The sequence below is a fragment of the Lepisma saccharinum genome, chromosome 30, assembly GCF_977018435.1.
Source record: "Lepisma saccharinum chromosome 30, izLepSacc3.1, whole genome shotgun sequence".
Taxonomy (NCBI): Eukaryota; Metazoa; Arthropoda; class Insecta; order Zygentoma; family Lepismatidae; genus Lepisma; species Lepisma saccharinum.
The window spans coordinates 5,180,285-5,201,889 of record NC_139258.1 but is presented as its reverse complement, the minus strand read 5'-3'; the positions used below and the strand labels follow the sequence as shown (position 1 = coordinate 5,201,889).

Here is a 21,605-nt window from a genome sequence, read left to right as displayed (position 1 = left end):
GACGCTGCACGATAGTAACAGAATTTGTTTTTACAAATTCGATCATGCAGATAGCCTTCTCCACCTGGCTAGCGGCCATACTGCTCGACTCACGTGATGCTCACGTCACAAAGCCAAATGTAAAGTGGAGGCCGTAAATTTGAAGACTTTCTCTGTACACCAGTGCTTTCTTATGTAACAAATTTCAATTTATAAAGAGTTTAAGCTGTCTACTTCCTTTAAGCTAACCCTGCATAAAGTGTCTTGACTCGGTTTGACATTAGGCCGATGTTAGTGTGGCTGTTTTTGAATTTTCTTTTCTTTCAAAAAACTGCCATTGTATTCCAAAATCTGAAAAATTACATATGTTTGCTTTCACTGTTGCCCAGATATTCTTAATAGTTTTGTGGCTATATAAGCCTGATATACTACTGATAATATAAAGACAGTAGGAAAAACAAAACCACATAGAGATTCATGCGAATTCTTTCGGTTTTCGAATATCATAGCAGTTTTTTGAAAGGAGTGGCAATTTCACAAACAGTTGCTCTGGCGTCTGCCAAACATCCAGTCGAGCCTTAACCATGAAGATGATTAATTGAAATAGAGGGAAGGACACACACACGTGGAACAACCTGTACTCTCTGGAGTTGCACGGCACCATCCTTACGGCTGACACAAAATCCAACACAACATGTCCAGCAATAGGGGCTGCTCCCTCATTTCAACAGAAATAAAATATTTAGTGTACCACAACTCACAACAGAACAAAAATATAATCTTCATCATTTCACTGTAGCTCCTGCCTTTCAACTTGTCTCCGTTAGTACCTACGAGGTGTGGCTAGAAAAAAAAGGATTGATGTTGCTGTCAACAAACAGCAGGCGCATCAAGGTCAAGCAGTGCATGAGTGTATAACGTGATATCCTGCCTATCGACTGTGTGATTTCCCAGGGTGCGCGGTGCTCAGTTCCGCTGTAGCTTGTGGACGAAGTGAACCGTACGTCTGTGCTCCGTTGGAGGAATGTTAAATATAAAAGTGGAACAGTGTATCAATGTGAAGTTTCTTATGAAACTCGGAAAATCTGCCACAGAAACCTATGTTTTGTTAAAGGAAGTGTACGGAGATGAGTGTTTGTCACGCACGCAAGTGTTTGAGTGGTTTCATAGGTTTAGAGTGACGAGAAGTGATTGCGGACGACTCGCGTCCTGGATGGCATTGCACGTCAAGAACGGAATCAAACATTGCAAATGTCGGTGAATTGATTTGACATCCGTGGGATTGTGTATGTTAATTGGATGCCCAAAGGTCAAACAGTCAACCAACGTTATTGCATTACGGTGCTGACGACCCTTCGTGAGCGACTAAGAAGACGACGACCTGATTTGTGGAAAAGCAAGTCATGGATTCTTCATCAGGACAACATTCCTGCCACACGGCATTGTCAGTCAAGGCTTTTTTGGCCAAGAATGGGATCCCAGTGTTAGAACATCCATCCTATTCACCGGATCTCGCTCCGTGCGGCCTTTTTTATTCCCAAAGGTCAAATCAGCACTGAAAGGAACTAGATTTACGACCGTAGAATCTGTGAAAACAAAAGCGACAGTTATGAACATGGTTTCAGAAAATCATTTCCAGCACTGCTACCAGCAATGTAAGATTCATATGGAGCAGTGTATCAATAGTGCAAAGGAGTACGTTGAAGGGGATAATGTTTGTATTGTACAAAATAACCAATAAAAGATTTTGTAGCAACAGTCCGTTTTTTTCTAGCCACACCTCGTATATTGGCTCACATGTCATACGAAACGCAATTTTTGTGTGTAGTGTGTTTGTGCAGTGTTCGGTTTTATCTTGTAGACTTTTAGATAATTTTTTGATTTGGTTTATTTTACTTTGCAACTTTTGGCTAATCGCGAAGATCAGAATGAGTGATGATATGATGAAAGTGAATAACGGACACTTGCAAAGAAGAGTCAGATCAAGTTGGGATTTGAACCTGCGACCACTAGTGTAGCAGTGTACTGTGCTAACCACGGAGCCTGGCATTAGACAATTTTTGAGGTAAGAAATGGGTTTTCTGCACATGACATGAGAATCTTCTTAAGTCAAAAAACCCATTAACAATCTGTCAAGAGCACATATGCATAAACGGGGGAGAAAAAATTAACAAAAACGAAGGGGAAATTGGAATAAAATGGGTAGAACTAATAAAAATGCATGTGGACAGCAAGTAGGTTGTTTCCAGAGCGACCTTCAATTTTCTGCACAAAAAATGGAAGATTTCACTTTACAAGATCAGTTCAAGGAGAAAGGAAAGGCCAGTGCCACCAGAAGGAGGGGGGAGGGGAGAAACAGCCAGCTATAACACCTGCAAGGTGGAAACCCCAGTTTTACCTAGAAGGAAATACACACATTACAGTGAAACCCCGATTATACATATCCTGGTTTTACATTTTCCCACATTATACATTCAATTCTCAAGGTCCCAGTAGCGCAAAATGCTATACAATTTTCCCGGATTTTAATTTTAAGTTTTTACAACTTGGTCCCCTGAAAAACGTAAAATCGAGGTTTTACTGTAATTCCTTAGAAGTGTAGCGTGACTAGCCATGAGAGGTTGTGTTGTTGTATGTGTAGCTTGAAAAAGTTCTGGGAAACCAGAATGAAACGTAGCAGATAAAATCAAATAAAAATTACTAAAAATAACTGTGTTAGATTATTTTGCATATCCATTAGAGCTGTAGCTCTGTATCCGTTTCCTGACCAGCCCTGATGAAGACTCCAGGATGAAAGCAAAAGCTTCGTCAGATTGTTAGGTTTCTTCTAATTGTTGTGTTGTGGCACTCTAAAACGTCTTTGCCAGAAACTGGCATAAAGAGTTATAATATTGTCACGGGAATAAAATAGGCATTTCTATAAAAAATCTGATAGTGGTAGCACATACCTGAAGTCTAGGACGAACCACCTTCACAACTGGCGGGTAAAATGGATAGAGATCAATAGTGAAATCTAGCTGCAGCTCTATGAAACTGTAGCCGTATCTCGTCTGCAGGGCCCTGAGATCACCTTCGAGGTCGCTGGAAAGAAATGCAACATTATATGTTGCTGAAAGTCATAATTGGAAATACCAGAAATTATAATAGATACAGAATGGCATTTCTATATAGGTTCACACATGAAATATATGAAAACTGTGTTTTTATGCTTTTGTAATAACTGTGCACTACAAAAAAACTACAATGCATGCAATGTGTACATACAAGCAAAAAAAATTAAATATATGGTCAGAAACTTACTCCACAATAAAGCTACACTAGTTATACAGGGAGGTTATTTCAGTCGTTCACCGCCAGCGTGACGGCCGTTCCGCGGACTCTTCATGCAACAGGTCCCGGCAAATTGCGTTCAGGAAGTCCGTAAGAAAACCGCTTGTTTTGTAATGTTTCCACTTTTCACAATTACAGTTACAATTACAATTGAAATAAGCACGTACCTTGTCGCACGGATGCAGGAAAAGGTGTCCTCCCAAATACAAATATTTCCGGCACCATATTTCTGACATCTAATCTTAGATTAGACATCGCTACTTTATCCTCAGTTGACAGAAAGGGAAGACAGCATCCCGGCGCATAAAGCAAACCGAAAGCGTAAAATGATATTTAAAAGTAATAATAATGATGATCACTAACCTCCTGTGTTATAAGAGATGTTGAAAATGACTTCCTTCAACAGCAATACAACACGTTTCTTAGGTTCAAGAGATCCTGTCTATCGTAATCCCTGACCACTTTTCTGCAAGAATTCGTTTTCACGTAATTATCGTACATAAAAACTCTATGTTCAAGACTATATTTGTTTAACGACATAAGTAATGAATGAATAACAATTAACACACAATAAAGCACTGGCCACGAGTAAGCACATTACAATAACACAGTATAAGCAACACGCGTACTGTTGAACGCAAACAGAATTGAACATGAACGAACACTGACGTCTGGTAGCCGACAGTGTTGCTAACCATTTTTCGGCAATGTCCCTACAGACGTAGTCAAAATGTCCCTACAACTGACCAAATGTCCCTACGCCAAGTAAAGTGACTAAAAAAAAAACACCTCATGAGCATGCAAACAGAAGATAAAATACACACATTTACTTACCAAATCTTTCTGCTCGGTGCTTCCACAATTAATGAAGGAGCGAATTTACAATACAGGACCTCTCCCCGATTTTTTGTAATATTTCGCATACTCACTAATTGAGGCCTCCTAATCACGAATTTGAAGTTAAAATTTGGGGGGTCACGTGCAGAAATTGCAAAATAAGTGACATTGAGTGGTCCGCGATCGGCACGATTGCTTATTATTTACCGGAAGATTTTGTGTTTCCAATACTTAAAAAACGAAATATACATTCCTGATATTACTACGACCCCAAATTTTAACTATGTTTGCCTATCCTAACCTAACCTAACCGTACCTGAATGGTTCGTGGGGCTATCCGTCAATGGTTTGTTGGGCTACCCGTGCATGTTTTTTTCGAGCCCAAATTTTAACTATGTTTGCCTAACCTAACTTAACCTAAACTTACCGAGAATGGTCAAGGGGGCTATTCCTGAATGGTTTTGCGGTAATTGTGATTACGAACCGATAAAAAATATTATTTTCGTAGCACTTTAACGGCAAACGTTCATCATCGAAGACGCCATTTTCGTATCCTGCAATTTTATGATTGATGTACTGTTGTCAAATTTACCTGTAATCAAATCAGTTCTTCTACATCGTGATTGTCGCTGTCACATGTAAGCACGTTCTTTGGGCAATATACTGAAATCCATAAGTTTATTAATTAGCCCACAGCCATCCTCCTGCACACTCCACCTAACAATCTGTACAACATTAACAACTTTTTTACTGTTCTCTTCCGCCATTCTTACACGATCCATGCTCTCCAAGTATGAAATCAACAGTGTGACAACGCTGTAGACAGCGTAACTAATTTTAATTTGTTCATATCAACAAATATGGCTACCATACTTGTATACGGAGAATCATTGCGAGAATTGAAAAGCTTATTTTACAACTTCTACACGTTAATGAACATTTTTTCCCCCTCACCCCAACATGTTAACTTGAGATAAATAATCACGAATAATTATTTCGTGAGTATAAGACGTAGCATAGAAATTACAGAAGGGTCCGGTATTGTAAATTCTTGCCTTAATGAATAATAGGGGTGTGCTGGACAGAATTTTTTGGGTCGGGACGGGATCGGGACGGTAATTTTTTTAAATCCCGACATTAGGGACTGAAAAATTTGCAATTTCCCGACCAAGTCGGAAAATTTTCTGGACGGGAAATGTTCGAAATTTCCCGAAGCACTGGAAATCTCGAATTTTACAAGTCATTTTCACTTTAAGTGATTGTTTTTGCATTTCTAGAATAAAAACTTACAACTTTCGATAAGTTCCAGAAACTTACAAGGCAGAAAACGTCGAGAATTAACGACTTTTTAAAGTAAAGAATCCAGCACACCCCTAATGAATAACGTTGAGTCGTTTACTGTTGATTATGTTATTTGAAGTCATACATGCTGCTGCTGTGAAGAGATAGATGTTGGTTGGTGATGCTGTATTTCCTGCATTCTTTAACAATTTTGGTCCCATTTTATTTCCCTTTTTTGTTTTTGTATCACTTAACATTGAAAATATTCTTTCCGTTTCCGCGTTAGAATGCGGCAATGTTAGCACTATTTTCGCGAGAGTGGAAATGTTTTCAAAAAGGAACTTGCCTTGAAAGTTTTTGGTAACCAATAACATGTTCCAAAATTCTGATGGAGATCTGTTAGTTAGTTCTTTTTTCTCCTCCTCGCTAAAGTATCCAGATAAACTAATTCATAAAATGTAATTTACCAAGATTGAAAAAAGTACCTACGTTTTCCCTCATTTGGCAAAATCTGTCCCTACGTTCCTACGCGGGCGAAATTTAGTGAAAAGTCCCTATGCGTAGGGACATGTCCCTACGGTTGGCATCACTGCCGACACGTGCAGTATGAAGCGCCCTCTCGCGGCTGACAACTCACCCAACCCCCGATAAGCTGCAGGCGCTGTCGCGACAACTGAGAATAAAGTAGCGATGACTAATCTAAGATTAGATGTCAGAAATAAGGTGCCAGAAATATTTGTATTTGGGAGGACACCTTTTCCTGCATCCGTGCGACAAGGTACGTGCTTATTTCAATTGTAATTGTAACTGTAATTGTGAAAAGTGGAAACATTACAAAACAAGCGGTTTCTGTTACGGACTTCCTGAACGCAATTTGCCGGGACCTGTTGCATGAAGAGTCCGCGGAACGGCCGTCACGCTGGCGGTGAACGACTGAAATAACCTCCCTGTATTACTGACCGACAATTAAGTAATGAGAGAGTCGTTAGTAAGTTTACACTGGTATGACTTGAAGATTGGATGTCACAACCTGTTGGATGTTTCGGTGCACATCAAACATGAGTAATTACAGCAGCAGTATCACTTTCAGGAACAGGAAATAATGCCAGGGGGATAAATCTGGCGAGTAGAGAGGGTGATTGAACACAATCACTTTTTTTGGACTAGGAATATCTGGAGAACCAGTGCTAGGATCAGGATACTGAGGTCTGACATGTTCAGTTCTCTTTCATAATCATTCAGAGCACTACAATCGCAACAACCAATTAGTTCCACCTTCTGGAACAAATACATAGAATGAATGAATGATGGTTCTGCTGTGAAGAAAAAAAAAAAACCTGTCTTCACCTCCGAATTTTAGAGCTGCATTTTCTTGCCTCTTGGTAAATTTAGCAACTTCCATTCTGAGATTTGTCATTCCTTAGGAGGATCGTAGTGAGAATACTGTTTCGTCCTCCACAACATTGGAATTCAAGAAATGTTTTTCCCAGAAGCAGTTTTCATGAAACTTGTGTGCAGCTCCATGGCAATTACGTGACGACACCCTTACACCTCTCTCACGACAAGGTGGGATAATTTCTAGCATGCCCATCGTAAGTTCATGAGGTGTTGCCAGGTTGTATATTATGGACCACAAACACGTTCTTTCACAGATAGAATGCATATGTGGGACACTATAAAAATCAGTCTAATTACCTAATTGTCAGATTGTGTAACTTCACAAGTTTCCCTAGTACAATTATTTCTCTTGTCTACAATTGTTACAAGCATAGAAACACAATTTGTTGAGATGTTTCAGGAGAGCACACGCTCCCTTCATCAGACATTTATTTTTAGTTTCATTAAAGATACAGTTATCAGTTATACCGGGTGTCCCACTTAAAAGTGGTACGACTCACTGACTGCTTTTCATACTAGTTGAATTGTTTTTTCATATGTAAATACTGCAGAGTTTCAAGACATGTGTCATCATATAATTACATTTTCACATCTTATGTTAGGTTAGGTACACTTACTGTGTAAAACTGTAAAACTGTCTGGTTTATAACAAATGCTGAAAGTGCCATCCACCAGCATCCAGGCATCGCTGCGCTCGCAGTACAATGTTTTGAGAAACACGTCGTAATTCTTCAGGGGAGATGTTATTTATCTCGTTTGTGATGTTCTCTTTCAGTTTGTCTATCGTATGAGGGTTATTAGCGTACACTTTTCCTTTCAGAGCTCTCCATAAATAAAAATCACAAGATGTTAAGTCCGGCGATCGCGGAGGCCAAAGGTTTTTGCTGACAAGCCTGTTTTCGGGAAACACTTCACTTATACGGGTCATACTCTGGTTGGAGGTGTGGGCAGTGGCACCATCTTGTTGAAAGACGCCGTGTCTTTTTTTCATTTTCTGTTAACTGTGCATAGAACGACTCAAATATCTGCAGATATCTTTCGCTGTTGATAGTGTCTTCAAAGAAAATTGGTCTGATAATGCACGTTCGCGACACTGCACACCAAACGCCTATCTTCTCTGGGTGAAGAGGTTCCTCATGCACGACGTGTGGGTTATCCTGTGACCAAAATCTACAATTCTGTGAGTTGATGTAACCAGAAAGATGAAACCAAGCTTCATCTGTCATGAAGAAGAGCATAGGATCCAAGTAACCATAAGCAATCGAAGATAACATCCAGTTGCAATAAGTAACTCGTTTAGCTTTGTCTGGTTCTTTCAATTCATGCACTACGGTCACACGAAATGGTCGGAAATGGAGCTCTTTTAGTACACGATGGCATGTTGTGTGGGATACACCAACTTGTTGAGATAATCTTCGTATCGATTTCTTGGGGCTTCTCAATATGTTACTGCGAATTCTGTCCATTACCACCGGGGTCTTCACTGTGGGATGCTTCTTCAAAACATTACTAACGGATCCTGTAGTCCTCCATTTGTTATACATCTTTTGAATTGCATTGGTTGTAGGAGGCTTCATACCAACGTATTTCACCACAAACATTTCTTTAGTCTCTTTAATGGACCCTGTCTTTATTCTTTAGTCTCTTTAATGGACCCTGTCTTTATGTAAAATTCAACAATATCTATCCGGTGTTCAATTGCAAACTGCACCATTTCTCTGCAAACTTTTGCACAACAATCTCAGCAAACAATCACTTTTAAACTGTCAAACGCAACTCAACAATTACGTGTGACTTCAAGTAATGCGATATTTCAGTGTAGGCAACTACATTAATCTGATTCCACCCATTTATTTGTGAACACCAGAATGAATGTTAGGTGTACCACTTTTAAGTGGGTCACCCAGTACAAGCAAACGTGTGTTCTTCTGAAACATTGCCACAAATTGTGTTTTTATGATTGTAACAACCGTCGACTACAAGAGAAATAATTCTACAATGCATGCAACGCGTACTTACAAGAAAAAATTCCCTAGTACATTTCAGCACAAAGAAAATACTATTTTTACCTCTTTGGATCAAACTTCGAGAGACGAACGGACCACTGATAGATGTTGTCATCAATGGGTTCGGCGCTGATTCCGGTCTCCTCGGCAGTCCCCATTATGCTAACGAGATCATTTGTTAAGATTCCTGACGCACCCGAATTGCTGAAGATCTGCTGAGGGTGATCTTTAACAGTCCCTGAAATAACAGTATGGCAACATATAAATATCATCGAAAACAATAAAAGTAAGGTTACACGACAAGTAATTTGATACTAAGTCACTTGCATATTAACAGTATAAATGGAGCGGGGTTTACTGAAAGGTACCAGGATATTAATTAAGCACATACCCTCGAAAGTATGCAGGTGGAGGCGGGCTTACTTCCCCCACCTCCTTTTTTTATATCCCCACTATGGCCGAGATCAAGAATATGTGGAGCTCTGTACAGCCTTATTCCACCATACGCTTTCATGGCATGCGTGCACATTCACAGGGATGTCTTTAGCATTAAAATTGATGGTTATGACTAGGGTGGATTTATAGGCACTTAAAGCCTCTCAAATAGGCACCAAAAATGATAGAAATAGGCACCTAAAAGGCACCCTAAAACATATAAAGACATTAAAATAGGCAATGAACATAAACGTATTTAAATCATCTTCTTCCAGTGCACAGTTATACTGTATTAGCACTTCAGTTTATACATGAAAGTGCGCTAAAAACTAACAAACTATTAGTACATTTGCGGGGAATCGTAACTTAAAATAATTCTCAAAAAAAGAACTTGTGCTAATTTGAACAAACGCCTCAGTTCCATGCACAATTTTTCACAAGTGATGAAAAACAACTTGCACCATTTTAACCGAAAGTTCTCTGAAGAAATGAACTTGTCTTACCCATTGTGCTAATTACACACAAACACAAAAATTGTTTCGCAAAGAATTGACAATAGTTTGAATCAAATTCTCATTTGCAGGGAAGCTAGGTTAGCACAACCTGGCTAATTTAAATCACTTGATTTTTTTTTTTTGGCATGAGGTGTGTTTCCCCTTTGTCACAAACTGCTGAATTGTGGCTTCAAGCAGCCACGATGGAAGCCAGTTCTTGAAAACACGAAATTCAAGCAGACGGGCGAGAGATTTTAACTTTGTTTACAATGGTACTTTCATATTTGCACAGGTGCGAATTACTCACTTTAGTAAACAGTAAGTATTTCATAAAATATACCAAAACCGTTTACTTACGTTATGTGAGTATGTTCCGTTTGTAAAAGCAACGTCTCGGGGTCTACTGCTCCTTCTTCAGGCTCCTTCTTTGGCACGTATTATTGCTACATGCCACGTCAAACCAACCACAATCCGCAAGCAACCCAGCCACAATCAACCTCCAGCGGCCAATATAAATGGTTTGCCTTCCCCTACCATCCCACCACTTCCAACCGCATATCCAAAGCCCTTCTCCCATATGGCATCAAAGTAGCGCACAAACCCAATTCCAAAATAGCTGATAAACTGAACAAACACAATCGGTACTTCCTCTCCCCCCCTTGATAACCCAGGTGTATACGATGCAGAGTGTGAATGCAAGGCTCATTACATCGGCAGGTCCATCAGATCTGTCAATGAACGAATTGAACAGCACCTAGCAGATGCGAAAAAAGCAGAACCCACTACTGGTCTTGCTAAACATATCAAATACAATAGCCATAAAATTCAAAAGGTTCAAGTCAAACACACTGCCCACACGCTCATAGACACCAAAATCAAGGAAACGCACGCCATAATGCACTTCCCGCATGAGCTAAACATCGACTGCGGGCAAGCGCACCACACTTGGATTCCCCTACTACAACAGTTATCGCCCGGAAATAGCAGACGAAACAGACCCAGACGCACAGTTAACAACAGCGCACCTAGCGGCAGCCAGAGAACTACAAACAAAAGACGCACGCCAAGCAACAGTACAGCAAGTTCCAACGAGGATGGTGGCAGTGGCCACTGAAATTAATCGAAAAAGAAAAAAACAGCTTCGCGGATAACAGTTACTAGTTTCTCCATACTTATTTTTTAAAGTAAACATATTGAGAAAATTCTGTTTTATTTTTCGCGTAGCTTTCTTTTTCTTCCTCGATAAAAGTATAATATAAACTGTGAAAAACTTGCGTCAGGGCATTCATCAATATGTATAAATTGAATGGGATATGGATTAATAAAAGTTGCAATTTTTCAAGTCTACAGAGAAAAATTCAACCAGAATCCACGCATAACTCCTAGACCTAATAATTCACGCATAATTCCCAGAATTCAAGGAATCTCAGTGAGTAGCCAACCTTATTTTTTTTTCCAGTGGGGCCGACCTCCATGGCAGAGTGGTTATAACTTGACAAGTTTAAAAACAAGATGCTGCAAATAGCTGTTGCACATCTCGCACCACATTTCCCCACTCCATTCTTCACAGCGACGTTCGTTCACAGTGTTGCAACCTGGACGGAGCGGAATGGTCTGAGGATTTTCAACAAAATTTGTATTTGCTTTTTCCTGGGCTGTTTTCTATCTGTTGGAGTACAGAACTTCAGCTCACCTTTTGCCAACGACTCTTTTCCTTCTTTTAAAACTTGGCCTCTCCGATGGCGCAGTGGTAGCGTTGTCGCCTTGTAATCAAAGGGTGCCGGGTTTGATTCCCGGTGGAGGCACATAGTGGTTCGGATCCCACTTTAAACTGCACGTCCAGTCCCGATTACCCTTACTGTGCATAAAGTGGACTTAAAACAACAAATCAATCCAATTATTTTAAAACTTGAGAAACCATCCAATTAGATACTCCCGTGGCGGCGCTTGTGGACTCGACAACATTATATTTAAGTTTATGTAACTCCTTCTGATTTCGCAAATATGTTGCAACATTGTAAACAATTTATCTGGCCTGTCCTCTAAGGGGCCTTCCAGAGCAGATTGTGGATTTCGTTGGACCCGACATGATTTGATTTTTGCATTTCAAAAATATGCAGCCAAGAGTAAAGAGCAAGAACATTTCAGAGCTTTAAAAAATATCACAGGCAAGCGTGTTATCAGATTGCCTTCTCGTAGCGATTGTTGTACGATAAACAAAAGAACACCCACCCCACATGGCTTTAAAAAAAACCCTGGAAACTGCTCGATGTCACATTCAGAAAATGAAGTAATTCACCAGAAGTTTCTCTTCGTTATAAACCTTAACGCATGTGCGTAATTCTACAGTTTACGATCCGCGCACTGCACGCATTTTCAAAGGCCGGATTAAATCAAATGAACCACTGATAAACTGATATGAGCCGGTAAAAATAGTTTGTCATATTTGTTTTAGCTTAATGTTGCTGAGTTGGCACCACTCGTACTCTCAAGGCCAGACCAGTACGTAGAAGAGTGGTGGGGATGATGATGTAATAGGAAGTGCTCCGCAGCAATCTGCGCATATCGGGACTTAACTTGTCAGTCTCTAGTACAGCATGGCTACGACCCCAGGGGTTCCGTGTTTGAATCCCAACCTGGGCATGGTTTTTCTTTGTAACTGTCCGTCACTTCATCAATTTCATACCACTTATTCTCATAGTTGCGATTAGCCAAAAGAGGAGAAAAGGATTAAATAACGAAAAACAAATCAAATTGGTGGTAAAACAAGCTTCTGCAGCAATCCATTTTCTAATGCATACTCTTTTGGCCGCTTTGTGCTTTGGCATTTTTAAACACATGAACACGATATCTAAACAGATAACTACATACTTCCTTACACACAAGCACAAAAGCAAATTAGTACTGATTGACTCCCACAAGCCTTCAGGTGAAAAAGAAAAAAGGGGTGGTTTGGCATCCAAGTATGAGTCTCCAACAAGTTGTCCAGTTTGCTTATCCTGATTAATAAGCGACATTTGGTATTTCCAAAGATCTTGAGACCCACAAATCTGGCTAATACCAGATTTCAATCACTTCAACATCAACGAAGGCTTACATTCTTCAGCACAAGGAGACTATAAAGGAAAAAAAAGGCAAATAGGCAAAAATCCACAACTTGGTTCACTCATTTATACTTGTCAAGTCAAGAATTTATTTTGCAGGAAACTATTGCTGATTGATTTTGTTTATTTTATTTCACATTTATACCACTTTTGGCTAATCGCGCATATGAGGATGAATGTTGAAATGATGAAATTGATGAAGGGATAGTCACAGAGAACACTCATGCCCAGGATTCGAACCTGGGACCCCTGGCATCGTAGTGCACTGTGCTAACCACTCTGCCACAAGAAACTGGAAGGAAAATGGCAAAAAGAGATATACTATCACAAAATACTCACTCTCATCCCCAGAATTTTGATTATATAAATCAAAGTAATTGTTGTAATTTAATAACATTTGCTAAGCATATACCTTGGTGTGTGAGAAGCATGGTGAAATCATGCGAATGAGCGCCACAGTCGTTCTACGCGTGAGCGAGTCAGCAATTTGATATGGTCTTATATGCATTTTTCTTGTGAAGCACCTGATACAAAGTCCAATGTGCTTTGATTTATTGATTTGGTTTATTTTACTTCGCATTTTTTGCCTCTTGGCTAATTTGCGAAGATGGGGATGAGTGATGAAATTGATGAATGGACATTCACAAACAACCCAGCCTGAGTGGGATTCGAACCCGGAACTCTTGGCATCGCAGCACGATGTGCTAACCACACGGCCACAGGGTAAGTCAGAGTCCAGTGTGGTATACAGTGGAAGAGTGTGTGTTTATCGTCCACACGTACTGGAAAACGGAGTCCATAAAGCAGTGCCAGCGGCAATGTACAGTTCAGTTTGGAGTTTGGAAACTGCCTGCAAAGTCAATATTTGGTGAAGAAACTTGAAACAACAGGAACATTGTTGGATGTCCATGGAGGTGGATGTCCAACACTGCCAGAAAGAACTCTGCGGGATGTGAAAAAACAGATTGATGGCCTCGCCAAGTAAGTCACAACATCAGCATGAACAAAATTGAGTCTTTCTTTGAAAATAGTGTCATTTCAAAGGGACTTTGGCCACCATGATCGCCGGATCTTACCCCACTGGACTTCTTCTTATAGGGCTTGCTGAAAGGGAAAGTATATCGCAACAAGCCATGGACTCTTATGCAACTGAAAGACAACATTCGGCAGGAAATTGATGATGTGCCTTCTGATGCGTTGGCGGCAGTCTTCCATAACATGGAGAGACGTGTGCAGGCATGCCTTGATGCTCAAGGCGATCACTTCCAAAATTTTCTTTGATGTCACCATGCTTCACACAATCCAAGTTATATCCGTAGCAAATTTTATTACATTACAACCATTACTTTCATTTCTATATGTGAAAATCTGGGGCCTAGAGCAAGTGAGACACCCTGTATATATTATTACAGTAATTATTAGATTATTTTTTACTATATGCACACTAACCTTCAAACATGTCAGATATCTTTGGCTGCTTCATTGCTGCCCGAACCTCTGCCTCCTTCTGGCGCCAACGCTTCTTCTTGAGGCAGATATTAAAATCAAAGTCATCTCCGTCCATTGTGAAGCCATCAACCACCATGTACTCTTCAGCCTCTGGTGTCTCATCCTCCATATCTTCCGACTGAAAAGAGAAAATATGTGTATTGTGAGTAAAATTTCATACGAGGTGCATTTCAAAAGTAAGGGCTGATTAATCGTAAAAAAGCGACTCGCGCCTGCACAGAAACATCAACTAGTCCATTGGCGACCCAGTAGTCATATTTTCGCCAGTCAGCTGTTGGATATCCATTAGTTACAGTGTTAAAATAGCTGTACGATTGTGCAATCCTGCCCAAGAGAAGTAGTAGGGTGGAATTAGGATATGACCCGGAAGTAATTACTAAAGAAATGATCTATGGAGGTGTTGTTCATCTACTTCAGGACAACTTAACCCATTAGTGCATAGTGTGCAATATATTGTACATTCATTAATATTCTTCTATTCTTCTTTCAAATTCTTAAAATTATTCTGTATTTGTATAAGAAGGTTTTCGGAACATCAAGAATCACATTTTTAATAACGTCCTGGCAATTGTGATTCTTGAAGCTGAAGAAGAAGAAGAAGTTTTAAAAATGTCTGAAAGAGGTTTTCAAGTAACACGCACTGGGTAAGCAAATTTCAAATTATAAATTTCATTTTACATTTCATGTAACTATTTTTTGTTTACCAGGAAGCTGCGTATTGCATGTTTGTGTACAGTCAATATTTGCACAAAGAATCGGTTTACATAGATATCTGGAATCAATAAAGTTAGGTGTACAATATATCGTACGCTATGCATACCAACCTCTTTGAAAGCCATTGTTTCATTATTGTGGCTTGCATTCTGCTTGAAATGTTGCACTAGCTTTTCCTTCATGATTTCTTTATGTAATTGTTGAGCCTTGTTATACAACAATGTATGTAGCTTGTCAGAAAATAATGAAATTTATTCATAAAGAGGGCATATACTGTTCTCGTTTTTTACTTCAAACACTAATTTATCAATACGTGCATATGTACTTTTTTCTAAAAAAGATTTTTCCTTTTTTAAGGTTGAATGTGCACGAAAATCTACCGAGTGATCAAAAAGTCACGCCGCATCATTACGAAGCCACTATAGCCGCCCAGGTCTCCCGATCTCACTCCGCCGGACTATTTCCTCTGGGGATTTCTGAAGTCTGCGGCCTATACATATTGTGTTATCTTTTATAAAATCAGCTGATATTCCTCCAAATGCAGGGCATAAAGTTTTTTTTTTTTTGACAATTATTTCACCTCTGTAGGTCCTATGAAAGAGCTATCTGCATATGGCATATGCGCTACAGGGACAATACAGGATGGAAGAACAATGAAATGCACTCTAGTGGAAAAGAAGGACATGAGAAAGAAGGATAGAGGAGAGCATGATTATTGTTCGTGTGATGATGTACTTCTTGTACGGTGGAACGACAATATCGTCGTTAACCTAGTTACAAACTTTGAGGAACTCTCAATTGGCCAAGCCAGGCAAATAGAGCAAAAATTACAGTCACGCTAAAATAAAGAGATGGGAGGAGTGGACCAAATGGACCAAAATGTAGATGCCTACCCCACACGAATTAGGCAGAAAAAGTGCTGGTGGAACATATTTGCATATTTTTTGGATGTTTCTGTTTCCAACGCTTGGATTTTGGCTAAAAAGATGAATTCAAGAAACAATACGGAATCCCTTCTCTCTTTTCGAAGATACATAGCTCTTGCATTGTTAAAAATGTTTGGAAAAGCTACACACCAGGGAAAGCAAGAGCAACTCCATTAGTCGATGAGCGGTATGACAGGATGAATCACTGGCCAGTGAAATTACCTAAAGTCAGGAGATGGCAAATGAAAAGTGTTCATGGAGAGATAAATACGTATGTAACAAATGTAACGTGGGACTCCATCCTGAGTGTTTCCTACAGTACCACGTAAAAACTGATAACCAGTTATAATATATGATTATAATTATTGTTATTATTAAAAAAACGTTAAAGTCTGAAAATGGTTAAAGCTTGTAACAATTGGTAGTATTAAGTAAAGTCATAGGTTTCAGTGAAAAAATGTTCTGAGTTGAAACCAAGTTCTTAATTGTGATGTGAATAAACAATACACATGTTAACTATGCATAGCGTGCAATATATTGCACACCTCGTAGTTCCATTGTTACCAACAATAAAACAGAAATTATGGAATTTGTTTCAAATTTGGAACCCATGAGTACCAAAATTATGAAAAAAATACAAAAAACATTATTAGTAAACTTTATGCACTAATGGGTTAATAGCCAGAATGCTAAAACCGTAGGCCTTGGGCAAATCTAGATATCTAAGGAACAATAATAGAGACTAAATAGGCTTTGCCATGAATATTATGAAGATTGATTGATTGAGTTGGTGTTTTAAGTCCACTTTATACACGGTTAAGTCTAATCTGGACTGGACCTACAGTTTAAAGTGAGATCCGAACTACTGTGTGCCTCTCCAACGGGTCTCGAACCCGGGATCCCTTGATTACAGAGTGACTACGCTACCACTGTGCCATCGGGGAGACCTGAATGTTATGAAGAACACAAAGCTTTATCAAAAGGTTGTTTCTCATTCATGAATTGTAGCAGTAGCTGCAATAGTGTAAAGTCCGAATTGTAGAAATACAGGGTGGTGCGTAAAAAAAACAATAATAAAAAAAACGTAGGTGCCTCTGCCTTTGGGAGAGAAGTTAAGAGACGGGTTAATGGGTCATGCAGGTAATTTGTAAGTGAGGAGAGACTGAAAAAGCGGAAGGTTCAAAGCAGATCACTATCAACCCCAAGTACTGGGGATCTCTTCTGCATAAACACAAGAGTGGCCTTGTGGCATGAGGATGAAGACGATACACGATACACAGTCAACCTTCTTTCGTCAGAGACTGTGGTGATAGATGGGATTGCATCGAGGGCAAGTGGTGGCACTAATGAAGAATAAGTTGCCTTTGTAGAGATGACGAGGACCCAATACCTCCATAAACAAGTAGAGATTCGACCGGTACGAAATACAACGGGACACTGATGAATACCAGCACAATGAACAGCATTGAGGATACGAAGTTGAGAAGGATGAGAAGAGGAATGCATAACACATCCACAATCGAATTTCGACCTAATGAGAGAACAATGCGGTCATAATGCCAAATTGTGTGACTTAACACGTAGTGAAGGTTGACAACTCTTAGACAAGATTACTTCAGCTGGCAGAGATGAGATTGCCAGGGAACGAAATACACTTGCTTGCATCACAATATTGGAGAAGTGTTAAGCACGATGAAATGTTTTCGAATGAATTGAGAAGTTTAAAAATGGTTGGACAGGTGTCAAGCTCGAAGGAGCAGCAGAATGATTATTCACATCCACTACTCACATGGAACAGGTCCATAGCATGATTCTAAGCCACGAGTAACTAACAATGAACTGGCAAACCATCTGCACATTAATGCTCTATATTGTTACGCAAGCCTTCGGTAGATTTCAGTTCTTGATACACCTTCAGACCACAAAAGACATGTTACTGATCGCTGTTCTTCTTTGGTACAAATGGAGGGTGCGGCCATTTTTACCCTGTAAGGTTGTGAAGATCACATATACACTAAACACATTCCATTAACATACCCCAAAGAAAATTACAGCAAAGTGCAGATACGTATTGACTGACCCTCGTATGTAAAATGATTTCCCCAAGCTTCCATCTTTTGGCATTTTGGATTTTAGTCATCCTAACATTAGGGAACATTCCTATCAAAAATCTTCTCTATAGTATTTAATTCCGGCTTGGAGCAAATTTTTCGCTAATTTCACTAATTATTGACTGGTACTCATACAAAATGATTTCCCCAAGCTTCCATCATTTGACATTTTGAATTTGAGTTTCTAACATTGGGGAACAATCCTGGAAAAAAATCTTTTCTTTAGTATTACTTTCCGCGTTGGAGCAAAATTTAAGCTAATTCCACCCTACTAGAAGTACGGTCTGTGATTCGATTTCTTAATGCCAAAGGTCATAATGCAGCTGAAATTCATGGAGAATTGTGTGAAGTGTATGGTCCGAGTGTAATGAGTGAAGGAAAAGTACGGCAATGGTTTCGTGCATTCCATCTGCACGAAAAGTCATGGCAGCTGTTTTCTGGAATCAACAAAGTGTGCTGTGGGGAATTTCCTGGATCTGGGGACAATCACATCACAGGCATACTGCGAAACACAATACAAACCAGGCATGCCATACAAAACCAACGAAGTGGAATCTGCACTCAGGAAATGTCCTTATCCATGACAATGCAAGACCACACAATGTTGCTCTCACTCTATAGATGAGTCAGAGGTTCGGATGGGAACTTTTTGATCACTCCTCGAATAGTCTGAAACCTGCACCTAGTGTCTATCATGTTTTCCTGTACATCAAGAGGTGGCTTGCGTTTCAAAGATTTGAAGAAACTGAGTTATTGATACCGGTAGTGTTGGACTAGCTCAACTCTCAGGCGGCGAACTTCCATGCACAGGGTATAAAAAAAACCTTGTTCAACGGTACCAAAAGTGCTTTGAAAATAATGGTGACTATGTTGAAAAATGAAGTGGATATTTAAGTGCTTGTAACCACTAATACGGTGTTGCTGAACTTCTTTTATTGAAATAATTCTTGAAGCTTTCCTGGCAGCGAATATTGAAGGGGTTTTCTTGGGCAATCAGACTCATTGTCAGCATAATTGGATGCCGTACCTACAGACTTGCCAAATTCCTAACGGCACAACTCCAATCTCTGATGGGAAAGTGCCAACACCATGTTAAAAACTCATCAAACTTCTCCCAGAGACCTTCTAGTCAGCTTCGACGTAGTATCGCTCTTCACCAAAGTGCCGCTTCAAGATTCTTTAACACTGTTGGAGCAACATTTTGCACCAGATATCATTAGCCTTTTCAAACATACCCTAACTTCAACATACTTCAGCTACAAGGACAAGTACTATGAACAGACCGACGGAGTGGAAATGGGATCCCCGCCCTCACCAGCAATAGCCAATTTCTTTATGGAGAACTTCGAACACAAGGCACTCCGTTCAGCTCCACAGAAACCTTCCGCATTTTATAGATATGTAGACGACACCTTTGTCATCTGGCTGCACGGTGAAGCAGCGCTACAGACGTTCCTGGATCACCTCAACAACCTGCACCAGAACATCAAATTCATCATGGAGACAGAGATCGACGGTAGCTTTCCATTCCTGGACATCCTCATCACACGCAAACCGAACGGGACCTTAGAACACAGCGTATACAGGAAACCTACTTACACCGACCTATACTTCAATGCCAAGAGTTTTCACCATTGCAGCAATCAACCGTACTCTCAACATTGTTTCACCGAGCCATCGCCACCAGCGACACAGAGCACCTTCAAGAGGAAATAAGACACCTGCGCACATCCTTCAGACAGAATAGATACAGTGAAGGCATTATCAACAAGACGCTAAAGAAAGTAACACACAAGAACAACCAACGAAAAAACTCGGATCCACCTGATGACCAAGAAGACAGACATCGTCCCATACACCGGTAACCTCTCTGCAGTCATCAGCTGCATTCTTTCAAAACACAACATCAAGATGATCCACAAAGCGCCATCAAAAGTGAGAAGCCGACTTCGAAACCCTAAAGACGACCTAGGACAGAAGACAGCCGGGGTTTACCGTATCGCCTGTGCCTGCAGTAAAGCCTACATTGGACAAACGGGGAGGACAATCGAACAGCGCTGCAAAGAACACTCCAGCTACATAAAGAATTTTCATCCCGAAAAATCAGGGTTAGCAGAACATTCAATTCCAGAGGGCCATAGAGTTGACTTCACAACCACCGAGATCATCAACAAACCATCAAATTACTGGGACCGTCTCAAGAAAGAAGCAATAGCCATACACGGGGAAAAGGACAACCTCAACAGGGACACGGGACTCGAACTGTACCCAGCCTGGTTAGCGACAGTAAACTGGGAGCGCAGATGGAGAAATGCCACCTGATTGAGCCGCCACCTACACTGGACCCCTCCCACACCAAATACATATAATGTCACCCTGACTTCATTCCCTGAAGTTGAGATTGACGTTACCTCTCGAAAGCTCGGAAGCCTTTCCGGAAATCACCTGGCTGATTGCCCGAGGAAACCTCTTCACTTCTTTTATTGTTTGTTATATTCAATCTGCCTTTTCTTTTTAAATGAACCTCGTATAACAGTAGAGATGCAATTAAGCCAATTTCCAATGGATGAACATCAGCCTAAATTGACAAAGTGAAATCAGCAAGAATCTCATATCAAAACTAAGGGCAGGCTAGATTAATCTGTACACTAACCAAAACTAAGGGCAGGCTAGATTAATCTGTACACTATAAAAATCATGTCCTCCGTTAGGTGTTGGGCTTTGCAGGGTGGACACTCCAGAACCTTGGTAAAATTCAAGTATAATTCCCGGTTTTCAAGGCAAACTTTCTAAAAAATTCAGTACAAGATGTTTTCTCTTGTTTCAGCACTATTAGTAACACTCATGGTGATAGTAACAGCAAACTTTCCCGAATGACTGACATCAAAAGAACTGCATCTGTTGGTGTCGAGATGAAAGCCATGCGACATGCTGCCAGGCGATGAGCGAAGATGAAGTTCACAGTTTCATGTCCCGCGGTATAGTGCACTTTATTTAAGAGCATATATCTACAGTGAACTTCTATTAATTTTCAAAAACACCAGCAAAGTTGAAATATAAGTTATTACTTACGTCTGACGAGCTCATGTTCTCACTGGCAGTCTCCGGATAGTACAAGGACCATGCTCTGTAAAATAAAAAAAAAGGTGTAAAAATAATGCATAAAATACACACAAATGTTTATTAAGCATATGAGATACATAGGGTCATGCATATTTCGTTTTTGACGAAAAAACGAAATTTGAAAAAACACATTGTAGTGTTAATTTTTTATGTTTTTGAAAGGTGTGAGATGCATTTTGTGACCATATTTTGTCACGAAATAATGCGAAATGAACTGCAAAAAGCGAAATTAACTCTTAAACACAAAATTCAGGGTTTATTCACAGACGCGACACCTTCTGAGGTCTGAATTATCCTGAGAGTTATGCAATTCCCGGAAAATTGATTAATTCTGCTGTTAATATTGGAGAAGCAAAAA

General features: G+C 40.0%; 1 protein-coding gene across 1 annotated transcript in view; it reads right to left on the bottom strand.

The window, feature by feature from the left end:
• Positions 1 to 21,605, bottom strand: part of LOC145981878 (uncharacterized) — a 106,189-nt gene that overhangs the window by 68,791 nt on the left and 15,793 nt on the right. Inside the window, exons 6-9 of the mRNA XM_083115358.1 lie at positions 21,197 to 21,251; positions 14,314 to 14,491; positions 8,895 to 9,069; positions 2,928 to 3,060 (exon numbers count right to left, since the gene is read on the bottom strand). Coding sequence (XP_082971484.1) covers positions 2,928 to 3,060; positions 8,895 to 9,069; positions 14,314 to 14,491; positions 21,197 to 21,251 — 541 coding nt within the window. The remainder of the gene's footprint in view (positions 1 to 2,927; positions 3,061 to 8,894; positions 9,070 to 14,313; positions 14,492 to 21,196; positions 21,252 to 21,605) is intronic.